Source organism: Grus americana, chromosome 1, assembly GCF_028858705.1.
Source record: "Grus americana isolate bGruAme1 chromosome 1, bGruAme1.mat, whole genome shotgun sequence".
Lineage (NCBI taxonomy): Eukaryota > Metazoa > Chordata > Aves > Gruiformes > Gruidae > Grus > Grus americana.
In genome coordinates this window covers 173,136,009-173,150,585 of record NC_072852.1, presented here as the reverse complement: position 1 = coordinate 173,150,585, position 14,577 = coordinate 173,136,009, and the positions used below count along the sequence as shown (strand labels likewise).

Sequence of the window (14,577 nt, the reverse complement as noted above, 5' to 3'; positions counted from 1 at the left end):
AGAATAATTTTAATATTAAAATGTCTGCTTGTGATGTCAAAGATTAAATTAGAAATACCAACTACCTATATTTTTCTCATTTACTTGCAGTTGGTCATAACAATCTGCAGAGAATACATATGTTAAGTAAGTCATCCAGTCATCCCTATTATTTTCATTCCTGGGTTATGATACAATTTGGCACAGATTATTAGCTGAGCTGCAAAAAGTAATGCTGGGCCATACACATTCAGATTGATACATGGTCCCCAGGAGCTGCATGGGAGCAAAATAAAAAGTTTGATACTTTTCTTTAATAAGCAAAGGAAAACTGCATGCATTATGGAAATGAGAATTTAGTGTGGTATTTGACTAACGAAGGACAGGTCTGGTTCCTTTTCAGCTACTACACAAAGATACTCCACCATATCAAATGAGAAAATTTCTAAGGAAGTAGACATTTCTGAGCTGGAGAAAAGGCAGATGAAACAGAAAAGAGAGAACTAAAATCTGCAGCAAAATATTGTCTCTAAGGGAAGATTATTTTTTTTCTTCCGCATAAACACTTGAATAATTATTCTGCAGTTCTCCAAACTGGAAATTTGCAAAAAGCTGTTTAGCATGCCTTTCAGTAGTATAAAGAGCAAAAGCTCTTCAGGGTTTCAATTACATCTTTGCAACAGCTGTAAAAAATGTAAACATGCAGATTGTTCCAATATATGAAAACACCTTCATTTACTTCTTATTTGTCATACAGGGAATAAACTAGCAGTGACGACCAGTGGAAAGTTTTAGATAAATAAAAAAACCCTCCAAAGTGGGAAAAATATTGTGCTATCAGGTAGCTGCAGCTTTGCTGTGTGAGCTAATTATTCACGTAGAGACATTTTCTAAATATGTTACTTCAGACACTAATGGCTTCTAATTCTAAAAAGCCATTTGCCTAGATCAGTAGCTGCTATTGCTCTAACTTCGCAACAAACCCAGTACATCCTCCACTATCTTACCTGAACAAAGACACTTGGCTCTCATATGCCACTCTTAGGACTTTCATGCTAATACTATTAAAAAAATTTCCTTAGAAAATTTTCCACCTCCTTCCAGAAAATACAACTAATGTCCCTAGCTGTCTCAGTTTCCTATTCCACCACTGCAGACTGTGGTGGACTTGGCAGTGTTAGATTTATGGTTGGACTCTATGATCTTGAGGGTCTTTTCCAACCTAAATGATGCTATGATTCTATGATATCAAAACCAAAGTTAAATACTGGCTGGTTACTAACTCAGCTCAACTTTTGAGCAGTCAGGTAGAGAATTTCCATTTAGTCTGGACCCAATGAAGTGCCAATGTAAATTAAAACAAAAAAAGGCATATGAAACTTCAGATTCTCCAGTAAAACAACAGAAAGCATATGAAGAAGTCGGTGTTGTCTGCTGTGTCTCGCTCATACATATAGTGATCAGCTCCCAGGAAAACACCGGCTGGACTGGTTGTGGGTGCGCCCATGAATATACCAGCTGAGCGCTGGGCAGTGCCAAGGAGAGCACTAGAAAAAGCGCAGACTCTTCATCTGACCCAGAACCACCGTTCTTAATGCATTTGAGGCTTGTTAGTCTTTGTGAACACATTTCTTGTGACATGGGACATAAGTCAACAGTCACAACACCAGTCAGTCACAAACACATTTTTCATATTCTTCACATGTACAGACCTTAATCATGGAACGGCTAAATTATAACATTATTAAGTTAATGCCAATTTATCCTCCCTGTCCTGCTAGAAACATTTTCAACAGAAACAGGCCAGAACTAACAGCTGCTAGAAAAACATGCCTGGTTTCCAGGTCAGTACAGTCGATGCTCAACCTTGCAGCTCCGGCACACCTGTGTTATTTGTTTTAGAGCCTCGCATACTTTAATACTTTATGATATATACTACTCAAATAAGTCTTTAGAATCTCCTTTTCACAAAAGCACCTTTGTTAAGCACAGGTCTAACTTCCACTGAGACTGAAGCAGATTTTAAATCTAGGCTTCAGAAAAAACATGTCTGCAAACATTGCCTAGATGTCGGTGAACACGAGCCCAAGATGGAGTTAGGGAAGAAAGGCAAAGATGGAGTTCTGTGGAAACTCCTCCGTCTCTGGGCTCTGTCGCCAGGGTGCATCCTCTTTCTCCCTGCCCGATAACAAGGGAGAGCCTTTCCACTTGGAGCACTGCTTTGGCTGCAGGAAACATGCCCTTCTCACCCTCACGGCAGTGGCACAGGGAGACCTGCAGAGAGAGGCTGGGACTGACTGCGAGCGGCACCCGTATGGGCACAAAGCATCCCGGAACACATCCACACCTCCCTGCACACAGCTGTTTATTTGCTAGTGCTTTATACAGATGTAGAGTCTCTGATAAAACATCGGAATACAAAGTTGTGCCCCTTGCTCTTTTCTGTAGCAGGGACCTCCCAATGTATATTGCAACCAAAACACTTAATCAATAAAGGATTATTTAAATGCCAGTAGGAAATGATAGCAGGCATGCCAGCCATCTGCAAACAAAGCTGTCTCAAATCTGAGTACTGACAGAGTGATTGGGTTGTAATCACGCTGAGTGACTGACATCTGCCTATTCCCCTTGCCTTTGCTGGAATACATTGTACGGACTGTCTGCAGTTCCTAGCACTTCTTCCTATGTCCTTCTTTCTGAAATTGATGCCTATTTCTTTACAGAAATAAAGTGTCAAATGTATACCTGGCCAGTCTCAGTATTTGGATGAGTCCCTTTGCCTTGCCTTGCCTTGCCTTGCCTTGCCTTCCCCTTCCCTTCCCTTCCCTTCCCTTCCCTTCCCTTCCCTTCCCTTCCCTTCCTCTCTCCTTCCCTGTGTTTCACCTTTCTCTCTCTGATATTTACCTGCCCAAGAAGATACCAAGGTCATGCAAGGGCTGCACTTGTAGAGGCCTTGCCTTTCTCCCAGGAGCTTTGGTTTTTCTCACAGGAAACCTGAGGAGACACCTGCATCCAAGAAAAGCTCTTGACAAGGAAAGAACCGAGTATGTTACTACTTCTTCAGATCGGGGAAAGAAAAGCACTGCTTTTTGACCAGAAGGCCACCACTGGTCAATGTTTCTATTATCTTGCTATGCTTTCGATCTCCTCTACCTTCCCATTGGCCCTGTGCTCAGCTCTTGAGTGACAAGAAGCTCCAGACTTGTGTCTGCGTCCTGACCATGACGTTGCCTTGCTCTTGCAGCGTAAAGTGGTGACGCTTGGCTTTGAGCCACAATCCATGCCAAGGGACTGATGGGAAGGAGGGCTTGAAAAAGAACAGCCACGTTAAATGGTGCCCAGCATCCCACCCACTCTTCACAACAGGAAGAGGCCTCTCGAAGGACTGATTAAGACCTCGATGTATCTTCCACTTCCATATTCCTTCTAGTCATTCTGTAGCCAATACAGTCATGTCGGTATTTAATTCCAGTTGATTCCACAGCTTTGTAAGAGTTGAAACATCCGGGTCATCAAGAAAGTGGATCTAGAAGGTTTTTGAACTGGCCCTGACTACCTGTGATGTGACAGTGTCCATAACTGGGGTTAGTCACCGGTTGTCCTGTGACATAAGGACTGTGTTGGGTTTGCGTGGTAAGGTTTTGGTAGCGGGGGCGCTACAGGGGTGGCTTCTGTGAGAAGCTGCTAGAAGCTCCCTCTGTGTCTGACAGAGCCAATGCCAGCTGGCTCTAAGACAGACCCGCTGCTGGCCAAGGACAAGCCAATCAGTGCCTCTGTGATAACATATTTAAGAAGGAAAAAAAACAGTTAGAGAGAGAGAGCTTTTGCAGCCAGAGAGAGGAGTGAGAAGATGTAAGCAACTCTGCAGACACCAAGGTCAGTGCAGAAGAAGGAGCAGAAGGTGCTCCAGGTGCCGGAGCAGAGATCCCCCTGCAGCCCGTGGTGAAGACCATGGTGAAGCAGGCTGTCCCCCTGCAGCCCATGGAGGAAGGATGAGGGGGTGTAGAGATTCCACCTGCAGCCCGTGGAGGACCCCACGCCGGAGCAGGTGGAGGCACCTGAAGGATGCTGTGGCCCGTGGGAAGCCCACGCTGGAGCAAGCTCCTGGCAGGACCTGTGGACCCGTGGAGAGAGGAGCCCACGCCAGGGCAGGTTTGCTGGCAGGACTTGTGACCTCGTGGGGGACCCCACGCTGGAGCAGTTTGCTTCTGAAGGTCTGCACCCCATGGAAGGGACCCACGCTGGAGTAGTTCGTGAAGGACTGTCTCCCGTGGGAGACACTCCATGCTGGAGCAGGGGAACGATGAGAGGAGTCCTCCCCCTGAGGATGAAGAAGCGGCAAAAACACCGTGAGATGAACTGACCGTAACCCCCACTCCCCGTCCCCCTGTGCTGCTGAGGGGGGGAAGGTTGAAGCCGGGAGTGAAGTTGAGCCTGGGAAGATGGGAGGGGTGGGGGGAGGTGTTTTAAGATTTGATTTTATTTCTCATTCCTCTACTCCATTTTGCTTAGTAATAAATTAGATGAATTCCCTCTCTAAGTTCAGTCTGTTTTGCTCGTGATGATAATTAGTGAGTGATCTCTCCCTGTCCTTATCTCGACCCACAAGCTTTTCGTTATATGTTTTCTCCCCTTTCTAGTGAAGAAGGGGAGTGATAGAGCGGTTCTGGTGGGCACCTGGCCCCTAGCCAGGGTCAACCCACCAGAAGGACCTACAGCTCTTTCACCTTTCTCCTTGGAAGCTTGGGGTTTTCTTCAGGAGGGCCTTATTTACCTTTCTTTGCAGAGTTCCTCATCCTTTTAGCATTGTTTGTGATGAGGAAAAGATCCTTTCTGTATAGGTGTTAATTTACTTACATCTAATAAACAGCATGGCATCCTATTACACTAATGATTTTTCTTCCATATGAATGAAAATTAAAACCAAAAGTATGCTTTGTGCCTGCTAAGAAAAAGTGTAAGCCTCTGTAACAGTCAATGGCTCAATGTCCAAGTGGAAACCAGTAATGAGCAGTGTCCCTCAAGACTCCATACTGGCACCAATTCAAGGTCCTGCACCTGGGTTGGGGCAGCCCAGGGATGGACTCAGCAAGCTGGAGGATGAAGGAGTTGAGAGCAGCCCTGTGGAGAAGGACTTGGGAATACTGGTGCATGAAAAATTGGACATGAGCCGTCAGTGAACACTTGCAGCCCAGAAAGCCAACCATATCCTGGAGTACTGCGTCCAGCCTTGGGGTCCCCAGTACAAGAAAGACATGCCCCATCCTTGGAAGTGTTCCAGATGAAGGCTGGATGGGGCTTTGAGCAACCCGATTTAGTGAAAGCTGTCGCTGCCCACAGCAGAGGGGCCGGACTAGATGATCTTTAAAGGTCCCTTCCAAGCCAAACCATTCTAGGATTCTGCAAGAAATACCCCGTCTCTCCACTTACCACCACTGCCCAGGGCAGCATATTTGCTCCAGGTGCTATTTCATGCTCTGCTACTGCCTGCTTTTCTAAGAGAAAAAGGAGCCATTAGGAAAGTAGTATTATCAATTTCTCCTTCTCCTGGTAGCAACATTTTCAACAGGAACAGGCGAGAAGTAACACCTGCTAGAAAAACATGCCTGGTTTCCAGGTCAGTGCAGGCCATGCTCAGCTTTGCAGCTCTGGCACACGTTTGTATTATTCATTCTTATACCCTTGCATACCTTAGTACTTTATAAGCGTATACTTTTCGAGGAAGTCTTGGAAATTGACTCTTCACAAAAGAAACGTTGTGTATGCTCAGGCCTAAATTCCATGGACGCTAAAGCGGCTTTTAAATCCAGGCTTCAGAAGAAGCATGTCTGCACACATTGCCTACACGTAGGCGAATGCAAGCCTAAGATGAAGCTACCCTGAACTGGAGTCTCATGTTGCAAGACTGTGTAAGACATAGGCATGGCTATTCTATTGCATTTTACTGTTTCCATAGTGAAATTCATTACACTTTGAAACAGAACAAATAATCTTCAAACTAAAAAAGAAAAAAAATCATAAATTACTTTGTCCAGACATGATAAACATCACTGCTTTTCTTTAGAGAAATTACTTTTATTTAATGTGATTTTGAAACTTTAATGATAAATTGACATAGCCAGACCATATCAGGAGCATCAACAGCATCAAGTCTTTGATTTGCTCTTTTTTATTCCTAAGAGGGAAACATATTTACCACCAGTCATCTGGTGGAACTTGCATATTCCAATAATCGGGAAGCTTTGCCAAAGAAAAAACCACTCCCTCTACGACAGCAATGATTTGTCAAAGACCCACCCCAGCTATCCTCCAGAAAGGCTTCAAAATAAACTGCCAGGCAGCACGAGAAACCATTTTCTCAAGGCAGCTTTAATTGCTGTTAAATAGCGCTTCTCTGTCTCAGGTCACCGTAAGCAGCGATGTCACGGGGAGCTCCTCAAGCCGCAGAACCCATCGGTCGCTGCTGTGGCTGGAGGCAGGACAAATGTCAGCACACGTGTTGGCTTGTGAAGCTCTTAAGAGGGCAAAGAGCAGCCCTTCCCACCTCAGCCGGAAGGTCTCCTGAGAAGCTGGAAATACCTCTGGCTGCTCTTTGGCGCGTGCTTTGGTTTCTCTGCAGTGTCAAGACAGCAGCAGAACTTCCAAAAGTCCAAAGTCACTTGGACAGGCAGCCACTACCCCAAAAAGTACCTGGTGTGCAAAGAACGGAGCTTGACTCTCACTGGTGTCCTATACAAGAGGGCTCGTCGGCTTTTGCACTCTCAGCAGCCACCCTTGATCACTTGCAAAAGCTGTGGTCATACTCAAACAATGCTTTCTCCTACATATACCCACATCAAATTACTGTGGGAGCGCTCCTCGATCTCCCTTTTCAGCCACCCAGTACGTCCTTTTACCCAGACATTATGTGAAGAATAAAGTTAGTGAGACAAATGAGGAGTTAAGGAAGAAAGGCAAAAATGGAGTTCTGTGGAAACCTACTCATGACCAAAGCAGCTTGGCAAAGGTGTTGGAAAGCAGCGTGGCAGAAAAGGCCCTGGGGGTCCTGGTGGACACCAAGTCGACCAGGAGCCAGCAAGGTGCTCTTGCCCAAAGGCGACCACGAGCGGTGCCCTGGGCTGCGCTGGGCAAAGCATGGCCAGCAGCTGGAGGGAGGTGACCCTTCCCCTCTGCTCAGCGCCGGTGAGGTCAAGCCTGCAGCGCTGTGCCCAGCTCTGGGCTCCCCGGTACGAGAGACACGGACGTCCTGGGGAGAGCCCCCCAGGGCCCCTCCCCCACCCAACAACCCCCAGTGCGACCGTTGGGGTCATAATGCCAAGCTGTGTTGTCCCAACGCTGGCCCGGCAACGGCCCCAGTGCCTGCAGGGACGGTGCACGGAGCGGCACTGGTGACAGCGAAGCTCTTGCCCGACAGCACCGATTGGCACAGCGACCCCCTTGGTGTCCTCGCTCGGGCCAGCTGGGCACTGCCCTGAGCCCCACCAGCGTGTCCCAGGCGAGACCTCTCCTGGCCTCGGCGGGATGGGCCAGGTGAACTGCTGCCGCGGCCCCAGGTAGGCTCCCCCCGCGGCTCGGGGACACGCCGGCACAGCCGGGCCCCGCAGCAGCCGCCTTTCTCATGCCCGACGCCGTCTGCTCTGCAGGGACGACCCTGACCCCGTGCAGCAGTGCACGCCTGTCCCAGCATCACCCCAGCCGCTGCTCCGCCAGCGCGTGCGGCTGAGCCAGGGCCGTGCGACGAGGAAGAGGGACCTCCTCCTCTTCGGCGACGCCTTGGTCATCGCCAAGCCCAAGTAAGACTCGCAGACCCCGGCTGCCTTGCTTCCCAAGCCCTGGCCCTGGCCCCAGGGCAGGGACACCCAAGCAGCAGCCCCAGGCCCCCGGCGCCCTGCTGCCGCCGCACGCACCCATGGCCATGCCCGTGGCAGGCGGACGCTGGAGGGGAGCCACCGGGCTGGGCCACCTCCAGGTCACTCCCTGCCGCTCCTCTCTCTCTGCAGACGGGGCAGCGCCCCGCGCCCGCAGCTCTGCCTGGCCCTGGGCCAGCTGCAGGTGCTGAGCAGCAGGAAGGGGGCAGCCGGGGATGCCGCCCAGGAGGAGGAGGAGGGCCGGCACACCAACTCCCTCGTCCTCGTCTGGCCCTGCGGCTTCTGCACCGTCACTTTCCCGTGAGTCTGGCTGCCACGTCCCGCGCCAGGGCTGGGCAGCGCCTCTGTCCTGCCCCACGGGCCTTCGTCCTGCCTCTGCAGCTGTCCCCACGGGGCAGGGCTGTGCCGGCGCCCGCCTCTGCCCGCAGCCTGGGCAGCAGCGGGCACTCAGGCTGTTTCTCCTCTCTCTCTTGCCGCAGCTCCCGGGCACTGAAGGAGCTCTGGCTCAGCGCGCTCCTTGGGTAAGCCCTGCCTGGCAGTGCAGCCTCGGGGGGGGGGGCGTGCTCACATCACGGGGGTGGGGGGATGCTCCAGGCATAGCCCCACCACGCGGAAACACCGCTCCCGAGCTGGGGAGAGTTGCCACCCCCAGCTGCTTCGGGGCAACTTGCAAGTGCTCCCCGGGCTGGCAGGAGAGGGTAAAGGCCGCTGGGGTCTCTCTCACAGGGCTCTTTCTCTCCCCCTTCCCCTGGCACAGGCCACCAGAAGGAGTGGAAGGAGCCCGGGTGACCCAGCTGCCCTCCATCAAGCTCCTGCTGCAGGAGCTGAGCGGCCGCAATGCCGTGAGTGTCCCTCCTGCCTCCGCTCTGCCCAGCCCCGAGGCTGCTCCAGCCCAGCATCAGGTGCATGGCTGCTTCTCACCTTCTGCTCTCTTTTCCCCTTGCCCAGGCCACGACGCTGCACGCCAGCAGCCTGCAGAGGCTGGTCCAGGGCCAGGCACAGGTGCGGATCGCGCGGATCGCACGGCTCGGGGTGCCAGCTCGGCCGTCCCCACCTCTCACGCAGGGCCAGGGGCCGAGGCAGCTCGCCGGGGAGGCCCTTTCTGCTGCGGGGCCGCTCGCTGAGCGCAGCGCCTTTCTTGCAGGCTGGTGCAGAGCAGCGGCCACCTCCCGTCCCCTCCGGCGGCAGCAGCGAACGTGGCCTTGGCCCCTCGGCTGGTGAGTGCGGATGCAGAAGACGGGGGCAGGACGGCCCTTCTCCCCTCCTCTGCCCGGCGGCCACTCCTGCTGCACTGGCGCTGCTGCTGCCCTTCCCGCAGGGCACGGCCGTCCCCATCGCTCTGCGGCGGGACAGAGCTGAGCCCCGGGGCCCCTCGCTCCCAAACGGCGCCCCTCTGCCTCTGCCTCTGCCTTGCTTTCAGCGGCGGGGGGACAGCGCCCAGAGGCCCCGGGAGCGCTCGCCCGGCGCTTCTCCTCCTCCACGGCTCTTTGCTCTCTTGTCCTTGGCAGCAGGCGGGACCCGCAGGAGGAGGAGGGGGCTGCCCTGGCCCTTCGCACGGCGGCGAGGCAGCTCGGCCGCTGCAGAGGCAGCCGGGCAGTCGGGCTCTGGCGGCAGGGGGGCTCTCTTCGGCCAGCCCCTGGCAGCTCTCTGCAGCCAGGACGGCACGCTGCCCCAGCCCATCCAGGTAAGCAAGCCTGGCCAGGGGGTGCCCATCCCGCTGGCTCCTGCGGACAGGCGCTGTCCCCGGCAGAGGAAGCCCGGCTGGGGCTCGGGGACAAAGCCGGCTCCTCCCCGCGGGGGTCCCCCACCTCCAGCCACCCCTCTGTCCCGCCCCGGGGAAAGCAGAGCCGGCCACACTGGCTCCTGCCCCGGAGGGAGGGAGGGTGGGTCACCTGGCCCAGGGCCTGTCTCCAGCCCGGCCACTGCCCTCCTCTGTCCCCTCCCGCAGGACCTGCTGGCTCTCTTGGCCGAGCACGGGCCATCCACGGAGGGGATTTTCCGGCTGGCGGTCAAGGAGCACGTCTCCCGGGAGCTGAGGGAGGCCCTCGACAGCGGAGCAGAGGTCCACCTTGAAAGCCAGCCTGCGCACGTGCTGGCCGTCCTCCTGAAGGTGAACCCTGCTGACCTGGAGCCCGGCAGCTCCCGGCTCTGGGGATGCTGCTGATGGGCACCTGCGAGAGCAGGAGCCAAAAGCCAGCCGCCTGCTCGGGAGCCCGAGTGCCGGGGATGCTGCCTGTGCTCGCGGCGGCAGCGCTCCAAGCCTCACCCGGAGCCCTTGGCGTTGCAGGACTTCCTGCGGAAGATCCCCTCTAAGCTCCTCGGGGCAGAGCTGTACGAGGAGTGGATGAGCGCCCTGCAGAAGACCAGCAGGCAGGAGAAGCTGGCAGCACTCAGGGAGTAAGTGGAGACCAGGCGTGGCCAGGGAGCCTTCCCTGGGCTGGGCTTGGGTGAGATCAGCCCCGGAGAGCGGTGATGACAAGGTCTGCTTTCTTCACGTTGCCTTCCTGCTGCCTCAGGGTGGCCGGCAAGTTGCCCCAGGCCAACCTCCTGCTCCTCAAGAGCTTGCTGTCCCTGCTGCAAAGGATCAGCAGAAACGCGGCCAGCAGCAGGATGACTGCCGGCAACCTGGCCATCTGCGTGGGGCCGAACCTGCTCAGCCCACCCGAGGAGCAGACGCTGCCCCTGGACGCCCTGGTGCAGGTGACGGGGCAGGTACGCCGTGTTTAGCAGCTGGCGCCAGCCTTGCGGGCCCAGCCCAGCTTTGGTGTTCAGAGGTGCCTGGCTGCCTCCTCTCTTCCGCAAACGCTGGTGGGGGAGCTGCTGGGAAGAGCATCCCCACAGCTGCAGCTTTCTGCGCAGAAGCGAGGGTCGGGATCAGGAAAGGCTCCTGTTTGACCCCTTTTCAGCCACCCAGGTGCAAACCACTGGTTTGCTGTGTGCAGGTGACAGGGCTGGTGGAGTTCCTCATTGAGCACCACGGGGACCTCTTTGGGGAGGAGGTGGCCGGGCTTGCCGGCACATCGGCCGAGGAGTCGCCGGCACCAGGGCTGGAAGCAGAGACAGCAGAGGTACGTCAGGGCCACAGGCAACGTGACAACAAAAGCCTCCCCCCTCAGAAGGTGGGACTGCCGCCGCCGCTGCAGGGACAAGCAAGGTCATCCCCCAGCCTGCAGCCCTGCAAAAGCGCAGGGTGAGGCTGGTGCGGGCTGGCCGTCGCGCTTTGCGCGCTGATCCCGCCAGAACTGTCTGGGCTGAGCTGAGCAAACCCACCCAAGGGATCTGCCTTTGAGAGCTAAGGGAGCAACTGGGCAGGTAGGTCCTTGCCAGCTGGTAACTTCCACATTCCCACTGCAGGTGCCTCCAGTCGCTGCAGAAAGCCAACACCTGAAGAGCTCCTCTGGGGAGAGAAGGTAAAATGAGCTCGCTTTGATTAAGAGCAGGAGTGGTTCAAGTTTGTCACAGCTTTCCCTGTCTAACCATACTATTGAATGGAAAGCTTGCCAGGCTCTTCACAAGAAAACAGAAAGCGAAAACTGACCTGTGAAGAGGGGAGCGACGGGCACCCGGGCAGGAAGAGGAGAAGGCTGGAGAGGGAGCTCTCGGGGATGGGCGACTGAGACGAAATCCAAGCAGGGCGAGAAGAACGAGGAGGCCAGGTGTGTAGCAGACCCTGCCATCCCTCTTTCAAATGCTCTGAGTCAAGGAAATATTTCCATGGTGCACAGAGATGCTGCTGCTGCTGCTCGGGTTTTGGCAAGGAGCACATCACGGCTCCCTGGGGGCTCCCTGCCGAGCCCCGCTGCCTGGCCAGGGGCCCCTGCACATCTCTGTCAACTTGCCCTGCTCTGAGGCTATGGCCCATGTGGAGAAGGGGCCAAAGCAACACTAGCTGCGGCCAGGAAGGGGTCTCTTTGCCGTGCCAGAGGACTTCCCAAAGAAGGGGGGACAAAGTCACGCCCGTTCCTGCCTTCCTGGTTCCATCAGCGCTTTCTGACTCTGTCCTTGTAGGTGCCGATGTGGTTTTGCTGCTTGGATTCCCCGGATGAGCTGCGACGCCTGGGCTTGGAGGGGCACGATGCAGCCCCAGCACCCCCTCGGCGGAGGCGAGGAGAGAGGCACCCATGCCCTTCTGCTCTGGCCGGCAGATTTCCCTCGTGCTCCGCTCAGCCGGAGAGCCCCGCACCGCCGTCAGACCCCCCCAGCCTGCGCAGGAGGCCTTGCTGGCTCCCTCATCAGCTCCCTCAACAAATGCCCACCGGCTGGCACGTCTCCCCCGGTGGGGAGCTGGCCTGTGACCTTCAGATTCGAGGGAGGGTGTTGTGGGTGGCGGTGTCTGTTGTCTGGGAGGGAGGGACACGGGGGACGGCGTTTATGCTGGACAGCACGTCCCATACTACAAACCCCTCCAGGGTATGTCATAAACCTGTTAGGATGTAGTACAGCTATGTGTTAGGATGTACTTATTGAGGATTGGTACAATGATGGCATATAAAGCCTTTGAGAACTGCAGGGCCATGCAGCCCTGAACTGCACCAAAAGCTGAAGTGCTCCACCAGTTGCAAAGTAGTGATCCATGGGGTGAAGCACTTTTGCCATGTGCAGAGCTGAGTCTTACAACAAATACAAAAAGGAGCTGATCCTAATTTGCTTAAGATACACTGGAACTGTGCATCCAGGTGATACCCACTGATGGCCAAAACTGGCATTTTCCCCAGTAGTTCATCTCTCTTGATAAGTCCATAACCTGGGATTCCAGCAATCCTCTATTACTATGTCTTTTAGAAACAAATTTTTGTATATACTTTATACTTTTTTGGATACATGTTCTAGTATTAACCTGAAAATGTAGTGTCTTAGCTCCCTTTCCCCCCTTAAGCCCATATAGGTACATTGATAAGTGTTCTGCTTTAGTGTTTTTGCAATTTAGAAAGTAGTCATTTCACATTCTTTGAGCATACGCTTCTAGGAATTTTATTTCATCAGACTAATGTTAGAGTGATTTTTCAACTATAGCAGTAAAAAACCAGAAAGAATGACAAAAGTCTTATTCCCCTACCTTGCCATCTGCATCCAGCAGTTTGCAAAATGGAAAAGAAACTCTGCTGAGAGAATATATGGATTAGGAAAGAAATGACAGCAAGATTATTATGAATGCAAAAGAAGAAGGGTAGCTTGTCACACAACTTACCTGACACTCCTTGAGTGGGTGTCGAGAAGGTGGATAATGCCAGCAGAGCTGCATTGCTTTTTTTTTATACAGGAACGAAGCACTGCACCTTTAAAAAAATGCAAATAAGCTCCAGAAAAGTATTGGCTTGCCATTGGAATACAGCTACATATATTATCCACCTGTTAAGGTCAGGAAGTAAAGAGAAGATCATTTCTAAAAGAAAATGCAGACAGGAGCATTGAATTACTCCACTGCATTTTTATTCACAACAACTCATCCTTGCCAGACAGATGCTGAACCAACTTGGTCAGTACAAGAAGAGAGCAGCCATTGCTGCTCTTGGGTCAGTGCAAGTTCTTGTCTGCAGCGTGCAGCAGAATACCCTTTCTTACAGTTCTTGCTCAGACGTGACTAGCTGGCAGTTTTCACGAGGTTAATAACTCCAGAGCAGCTCTATCAAAAATCCCTTTCTTATTTCTTTTCCAGCAGATCAGCTCTCTCTGAACCGAGGCAAACACCCCCCTTTCTGTCAGTCATAGCTGGAGTTTTGAAACCAGCTTTTCCCAAAACTCCAAATATTGAAAGAACCTCTGTTGGTTTAATGCTTGAGCCCTGTCTGATGTCCAGTGGGGTCGAGCTCCTTTGAGAAGGAAAATTCCCTATGGTACTCAAACAGGAGAAACATCAGATGTCAAGACCTTACTGTGGGCATCTTTCTTACCATGTCCCTGCCATTCATTCACCTGCCTCGGTGCTTAATTGAGAACTGCAGATCAGCATTTGGTCCAGAGTTACTAACCACAACATGTGCTCCAGATGTTGCTGCTCTGCAGGGCCAATATGGGCAGGCAGATACTGTACCTGCCATCTCTGGAGCTTAGGTCACACAAGGAAGGCAAATCAAGGATGCTAAGTGCACTCACATCACACAAGCATTTGGACCAGAGTCGATGGTGCTATTGTACACGCAGCTGTTTATTTGCTAGTGCTTTATACAGATGTAGAGTCTCTGATAAAACATCAGAATACAAAGTTGTGCCCCTTTCTCTTCTCCATAGCACGGATGTGCCAATGTATATTGGGACATTTTATAAATAGAGGATTATTTAAATGCCAATAGGAAATGATAGCAGGCATGCCAGCCATCTGCAAACAAAGCTGTCTCAAATCTGAGTACTGACAGAGTGATTGGGTTGTAATCACGCTGAGTGACCGACATCTGCCTATTCCCCTCGCCTTTGCTGGAATACATTGTACGGACTGTCTGCAGTTCCTAGCACTTCTTCCTATGTCCTTCTTTCTGAAATTGATGCCTATTTCTTTACAGAAATAAAGTGTCAAATGTATACCTGGCCAGTCTCAGTATTTGGATGAGTCCCTTTGCCTTGCCTTGCCTTGCCTTCCCCTTCCCCTTCCCTTCCCTTCCCTTCCCTTTCTTCCTCTCTCCTTCTCTGTGTTTCACTTCCCTCTCTCTGATATTTACCTGCCCAAGAAGACACCAAGGTCATGCAAGGGCTGCACTTGTAGAAGCCTTGCCTTTCTCCCAGCAGCTTTGGTTTT

The 14,577-nt window shown here is 52.9% G+C and overlaps 1 protein-coding gene across 1 annotated transcript; it reads left to right on the top strand.

Moving 5' to 3' along the window:
• The first annotated feature begins 4,964 nt into the window (after window positions 1–4,964).
• Window positions 4,965–14,363, top strand: LOC129205384 (uncharacterized). The gene is made up of 13 exons (XM_054822856.1): window positions 4,965–5,151; window positions 6,855–7,058; window positions 7,645–7,772; window positions 7,980–8,368; window positions 8,605–8,749; window positions 8,992–9,531; window positions 9,796–9,957; window positions 10,135–10,244; window positions 10,364–10,559; window positions 10,790–10,915; window positions 11,202–11,257; window positions 11,344–11,503; window positions 11,856–14,363. Exons 1-12 carry the CDS (start codon window positions 4,965–4,967, stop codon window positions 11,462–11,464), a joined length of 2,364 nt encoding a protein of 787 aa, XP_054678831.1. The 3' UTR covers window positions 11,465–11,503; window positions 11,856–14,363.
• Window positions 14,364–14,577: the final 214 nt, after the last annotated feature.

Coding starts and splice junctions, on each gene's coding strand:
- LOC129205384 (XM_054822856.1), top strand. CDS start 4,965: ATGTCCAAGTGGAAACCAGTAATGAGCAGTGTCCCTCAAGACTCCATA. Junction 8,369..8,604: donor TGGCTCAGCGCGCTCCTTGG/GTAAGCCCTGCC, acceptor CCCCTGGCACAG/GCCACCAGAAGGAGTGGAAG. Junction 11,258..11,343: donor AGCTCCTCTGGGGAGAGAAG/GTAAAATGAGCT, acceptor TTGAATGGAAAG/CTTGCCAGGCTCTTCACAAG.